The 6314-nt window shown below is 40.9% G+C and overlaps 1 protein-coding gene across 1 annotated transcript; it reads right to left on the bottom strand.

Annotated features, from left to right (window-relative positions):
- Positions 1 to 678: 678 nt before the first annotated feature.
- On the bottom strand, positions 679 to 5158 carry ro60 (Ro60, Y RNA binding protein). The gene is made up of 6 exons (XM_076097931.1): positions 5112 to 5158; positions 3710 to 4222; positions 3489 to 3605; positions 3096 to 3212; positions 2768 to 2914; positions 679 to 2017 (listed from the first exon to the last, which is right to left on the bottom strand). Exons 2-6 carry the CDS (start codon positions 3710 to 3712, stop codon positions 1949 to 1951), a joined length of 453 nt encoding a protein of 150 aa, XP_075954046.1. The 5' UTR covers positions 3713 to 4222; positions 5112 to 5158; the 3' UTR covers positions 679 to 1948.
- Between the last annotated feature and the right edge of the window lie 1156 nt (positions 5159 to 6314).

Here is a 6314-nt window from a genome sequence, read left to right as displayed (position 1 = left end):
ACATTTGTTCTCCATGTTTGCCAGGTCGAAAAAAAACATCCGACGTTGATAAATGTAACTCTTGATATTAATTAGATGGTTTGTTGACACTGGTAAACACAGTACTGGTAGAGTCCCAGTGCCTGGCTCAAGGATACTACCACAGTATGGACACTATCGGTCACAGCCCTTATAACCAACCACAACAAAATATGTTAATTTCCAGGAAGACAGAAAAACAACAGTATTTGAAGAGCAGCTAATTGTTTATTCGGGGTTTACATTGCCACTACATTCAGGTACTTGCATGTTAAGCACAATGGATGTAACAGAAGTTAATCATGGTGGTGAAACATTTGTGATCTACCATACTTCCTAATAACTATCTCTTGTGCCAGACTTTCAACAACAATCGTTGTATTAACGATCAAATAATACAAACATTTTTGCTTTATAGCATTTTGACTTTTGGGCAAACAGTGGACATTGTCTCATCATTGAAACTGACAGTATCGGTACGTGTGGACAAACATTATTCACAGTAACATGGTCAGGAATGTATTCCTCTTTATTCACAGTCAATTGCACCAGAATGAATGAGTGAATGTTGTCAGCAATTATTACAGCAATTAGTGTCGACTAAAACAAGAAGCACCGCTGTGGTTGTTTGCTTGGATTTCTCCAAAATTAATTAGTCCCTAACTGCAAACAGTGTGTTTATTCAGTCTTTGAAGAAATCTCCATAGTTACATGTTTTACAAAAGTACATTCATTTTATTTTATTCCCGGGAAGGTAGCAGTTATCTCTTAGTTTTTGCATAACGAACATTATTACATAAAAACGAGGGAAATATCACTGTGCTAGCGGATTCAGTCTCAGTAAACAGTTGTTAAATAACATGGTCGTCTCTGGAGAGAACAATACAGTGAAATCAAAATTTTGATGCATAGAATTCTTTCTCAAAATTACAGTAAATGGACTTAAAGACCCAAACATTGGCATTATTGTCTCACAAAGGAACATTTAAATAGTCCCTTTCCAAATTGTACAATCACATTTAAGAGCACCAAGGATATTCTTTTATAGGATACATTCGACAAGGGCAGAACAGACAACTCAGTTTTAAAATAAAGTCGAAAATAAAATGTAAATACAACCAAAAACTGTACCAAGGCTAAAGACAAGAGTTGTGTAAATGGATTTCTAGACATGAATATTACTATTAAAAATATTTTCTGAGCAAATTAATCTAATTATTTTTTGAAATGTCAAACGAATACATTGCAGTGATTTGACTTTGTTTCAACTCCTCTGTTTTACAGTATATTTGTTCATCCTTTATACTAATGCTACATAGGAATGAGGGACAGGCTTTCACATTTAAAATGCCTCTACCAACCTGCTAAAAGGCTACCATAGATAAGAAACAGCAGCAAATTCAAATAAAATAAACCTACAGTTGCACTAAGCCTCAAACATTCCGACTCTTACATTGTTCCTCTTATTAAATCTGCCAACATCTTGCTATACATGAGTGGACGTTACTGTTCAATGGATAAGTGTCTCACCAAGAACCATCAAAGCACTCAACATACGGTGCTGTTTGCACCTAAACTTAAATGTCTCATCACTTCCTTTTCAAATTTCAGGATAAAATATACACATAACATTTCCAGTGTTGTCCAGCCAGCTGGAAACTTTGTCAATTGACTCGTAAGTTACACGATACAAAAAGGGAAATTGGAATTGTAAATGTCAACGTCAAACATTATTTGGGTTAGTGCTGTTTTAGGGCACTCTAATGCTAAGTGAGCCACGCTGGTACACCGTGTGCCTTCCTTTTGTGCTCCAATGACACGATTAGGAGACAGATCACATACGTAATCAGATCAGATCAAGGGCTAGGTTACGAATGACACTCAAAGCTCCAAGATCGAAGCCACAGATGCTCATCAAACCCCTGTCCTCCTATTCTGCAATGGCATGGCCGATGGAAGTCAGCCCACACATCACCAACTTGGAACTGGCTCCTGATTTCTGTTGAGCAAATACACATACAATCAATGTTTCTGTTTCTGGTCATTGTTTTTGCGAAAAGCATGTGCATGTTTGCGAAAAGCATGTGCATGTTTGCTTTTATTCACTTAAACATCGTCCCTTCACTCTTCTGTTACTGATGAAAGCCAGTTTGGGCTCAAAATGTTACACTTTTCTTTTTAAGATAAAGACAAAGTGTCAAAGGGAGCAGGTGACGGCGTTTCAGTAACTGTCATATTTACAGGAACATCGATTGATTCTCAAGAGAGCCCCGGAACATCAGCATTGATGTACATGTGAAAAGGAACCTCATCCCATTTGCCTCATCAGGTCTGTGCCCATCAAATTTCAAACACATTTTTGTGTAAGCCTATTTTCTAAAACAATCTGTATCACAGAGGATTTGGGCTGTCCTTATTTAACCAAAGCAATTCTAACACTAATCACATGAGCTTGTCGACTAATCAATTAGTTGATTTCGTCGATAGATCTGAGTTTCTCCATAAAAAAATAAATATCACACAAAAGCACCACTTTAAATCTTTTGTTTACCAGAGATGTGCTCAGAACTTTCTTGGAAATAAGTAATTTGGCATGAAAAAAAAAAAAAGACAATCGACAAAAGAAATCTTAGTCAACAAATACCAAAACGACCAATTAGTTGACGAATCGGCTAAAAGGGGCCAGCTCTACAGAGCACACTGCTCAATATAATCCCCTGCCTAAGCAGACACAAATGAATAAATGTACTTGTCTATGCTTCTTTAGAGACTCCACTGGGCTGGCAGTGAACATCCACAATGGGTTGTTGGTCAGAATGATGAACACATCTATAGCTTTCCCATTCTCTGTGGCCCACGTGATGGGAAGGGTGCAGTCTGTGCTCCCACCCGGGATCTGGAACATACAGTATGGTGGGCCGGTCAGACACAGAACTCAAGAGAAGGACATGTTCAGTAAAGTAAATATGAACACAATGCTCGTTTGCTACTGTAACAGCATGTAGTCTGTAGTCACAGGTGGTTGTAAGATTACCGATACTGAAAATCATTTCTTATTCTTTGATGATGCGACGTACCTTAACCAGTTCAAATGCTACTTGTGCGAGAGTCATGTCAGCAGAGACAGAGCAGGGAACCAAAGCCCCTTCAGAGTAGGCCAGCACATGATAGTCTGCTTCTGTCCTTGCGAAAACCTGTGCCAGTCACAAAAGGTCAAAAGACAAGCATGACATCACTATCATAAAAATACCTGTCACACAAATTCACATACATAGACAAAGGCCTGTGGACTAAGATGATCGCACTACGGAAGGAATTTCACAGTAATCTATAGTATGTGTCAACGGACCAATTCCTCCGCCCACGCTTCCCTGAAAGATGGGGTGGCCCAAGCCTGCTTACAGACCCAGCTGTTCCAACTGGGACAACACTGTGCAGAGTCTAGATATCTAGCTCTAATATTGTCTCACCATGGTAATAGCTGCAGCGGCAACAGCAGTGCTGACCGACGTCCCTGGGACAATGCTGCTCAGCGACACGCTTACGTCTACTGCCACTACGAAGCGTTTACCCACAGGCTCCACATTCTGGGGACAGAACCGCAGAAGTTCGAGAGGTTAAGTGTTAATTAATGCTGTTGCTTGGGTCTGTGAGATGCTGTGAAAATAAAAAGGAACCTACCAGAACCTACCATCTGGGGGCGAGCGTGGCTCACTGGGTTAAGAGGGTTGTCTGGCAACCGCAAGGTCAACGGTTCGATCCTCGACTGGGAAGTGTCACGTGTCGTAGTCTACCTGAGCTGAACCCCCGGGGCCGGGCGCCTGTCATTGGCAGCCCACTGCTCCCTATATACAGGGATGGGTCAAATGCAGAGACAAATTTCCCCCTTAAAGGGATCAATATAGTATAATAAATTCAATCTTGTCGAGTCTGACGGCTCGCCCATCCTGAGAGAACCTTTTTATCTCCTCCAGCACCTCGGCCCTCCTGCAGCAGGGACAGCAGGCCTGTGGCGCTCTCCGTGCTGACACGACCCTCTTCTCTAGCGGTGTATACGTCTCCCTCCGAGCCATAACAGAGGAAGCGGCGTAGCTAAAAGTTAGCTTTGTCGCTGACCTCCCATGGACAGCCACCACCTGTTGAGTCCAGGGAGTGGTTGCTCGATGAAGATATTGTAGCACTTCCCAATGGCTCCATTGTAACACTGGATAAGGCCAGAAACATAGAGTGATGAGAGGATTTTTATAAACTTTTATATTCATTGGCAACAGTGACTGGCTGAGACTTAATGAATGATGACCCCAATGATGCCATATTTCATTTTGTCACATTCTGGTGTGAGGTTAAAGCAGCATGAAACACTGTAACTCGTGCAATTTTCTAAATGATATCAGTTTGAGCTTCAGTAATCTGCTGTAGACATCAAAAGCCACCCGAGAGTCTAATCTTACATGAACACAAGACAACGTTAGCTTCGCTTACAACATCACTCATTGCCTCAGTGCATTGATAAGAATAACTTAAAGCCGATTACAGGACATGACGATAAACATCCGACAGATGACAGACACAAACTGAGCTGATAATTGAAGATGCTAGCAAACCATCACTGTTATATAACTTAGCTTGTCAACATTCAGTCAGCTATATAGTTACCGGTTCAGGCTCGCTAACTTAGTTATGCTAGCAGAGGAGGGCATGTCTGCACAGTTCAAAGTTAACAGTCAGTTAGCAGTTAGTTAATTTAAAAATGTTATATTCTAACGTTAGCTTACTAAGTCACGGAGCAACGGTATCCAACCGACTCCTCACAGTTCAACTATCAAGTCTAACATCTGAGCTTTCGAGCCCCCCGGGACACCGGGACACCGGGAGGCTGGTCTTGGAGCAGCTTGCCTGGGATGGACAGCTGGTTACCTAGCTACGGGGCAACCTCAACTAAATAGTGTTGGCTTTACTGACAATATATCAAAACATATCGGTAAACAAATACATGATATGCACACGAACGTACCACAATATAGCCTATGTGCACAATGGTGAAGTTTTCAATGTGGCTATAGCGTTAGATGCAAACAGGCCTCCCCTCTTACCGTCATTGAGATGATCAAGTCGAGAGTGCTGCCGCGATGCATGCTGGGATACAGAGTCCTGTCTTTTTCTTGGTCGTGTCCCTCCTGTCAAATTCCAATTCCTCCACCCTCCCACCTCATGACGAAGTGAACTCCGTCTGTAGTAACGCGCACATCTGAGTGAAGCACCCTCCTTTAAGGTGAAGGCTATAATTATGTATACTATTACAATATATAACAAGAGTGCAAATAACAATGCTTAAAAATGGGATATATGATTATGTGTGTAAAATTGCAAGACAAGTAAATAAATAAATAAATAGGAATAATTAAATGGACACAATAACTAAATGCAGTATTAATGCCAGAATAAAGCAGATTGTGTGTGCGTGTGTGTGTGTGCGTGTGTTGTAAAATAAATATAAGACTTCACAATCAAATGGACACATCTAGCATTTTCTAGACTAGACAGGGGTACATTTGATCCTAAATACAATGTGACCTTTAAAGTTGTTAACGCTAGGGTTGGTAATCTTGATTCATTGATTACTGTCAGGATGTGATGAGAATTTCCCCCAAAATATCAAAAATATTGTTGAAGAAGATTACCAACCCTGCCTTTAACGTCTGTATGACAATATAAATGTCTATCTTAGTGCCGTCGAGCACTTTACGAGTAAATATTTGTTTGGGTAATCGCATGGAACCATTTGTACCGAATGTCTTCTACGATGAACACAAAACAGCGTTACATGTGGTTAGAAAGGGGAAGCGGGTTAAGTCAGCGGCACAATCCAAATGTGCCCCCTGAGGCCTTACGCCCTGAACTCTCACATGGATGTGACCATGTAGCCAAATAGAAATGGAGTAGTATGGATGTAGCCTCAGTGACTAAACTGACGCCACCTGGTAAATGGAGTGCTATGCTATAAATGCAAAAGGGACATCAGTTTGCTGCAACCTACATTCCTCTAATGTCCCAAATTTAGATCAGGAATTTAAAAACGTTTTCAGGGGGACTCACCCCTGAAACCCCCTAGTAAGCGAAGTTTTAGGACTTACAATTAAAAAATCAGCACAAGTTGAAATGATAAAAGAAAAGCATTTAGAATCACTGTTAGATTTCTTATTCTCTTTACCACAAGACATTGCTTTCTAATGGACGACTGACAGAATGTTGAAACTCTTCTTCGTCAACAGACTTACTGGAGCTTATTTTAGCCA

This window comes from Anarhichas minor, unplaced genomic scaffold (genome assembly GCF_050575085.1).
Source record: "Anarhichas minor isolate MPS153535 unplaced genomic scaffold, ASM5057508v1 ptg000024l, whole genome shotgun sequence".
Classification (NCBI taxonomy): domain Eukaryota; kingdom Metazoa; phylum Chordata; class Actinopteri; order Perciformes; family Anarhichadidae; genus Anarhichas; species Anarhichas minor.
This window is presented reverse-complemented; position numbering and strand designations above follow the sequence as displayed.

Bases quoted from the DNA above. Each gene is read 5' to 3' on its own strand.
- ro60 (XM_076097931.1), bottom strand. The intron at 3,213-3,488 runs GTGAGACAATAT...TGACTGGCACAG, and splicing joins CCGCTGCAGCTATTACCATG to GTTTTCGCAAGGACAGAAGC. The intron at 2,018-2,767 runs GTACATTTATTC...TTTGCTCAACAG, and splicing joins CTCTAAAGAAGCATAGACAA to AAATCAGGAGCCAGTTCCAA.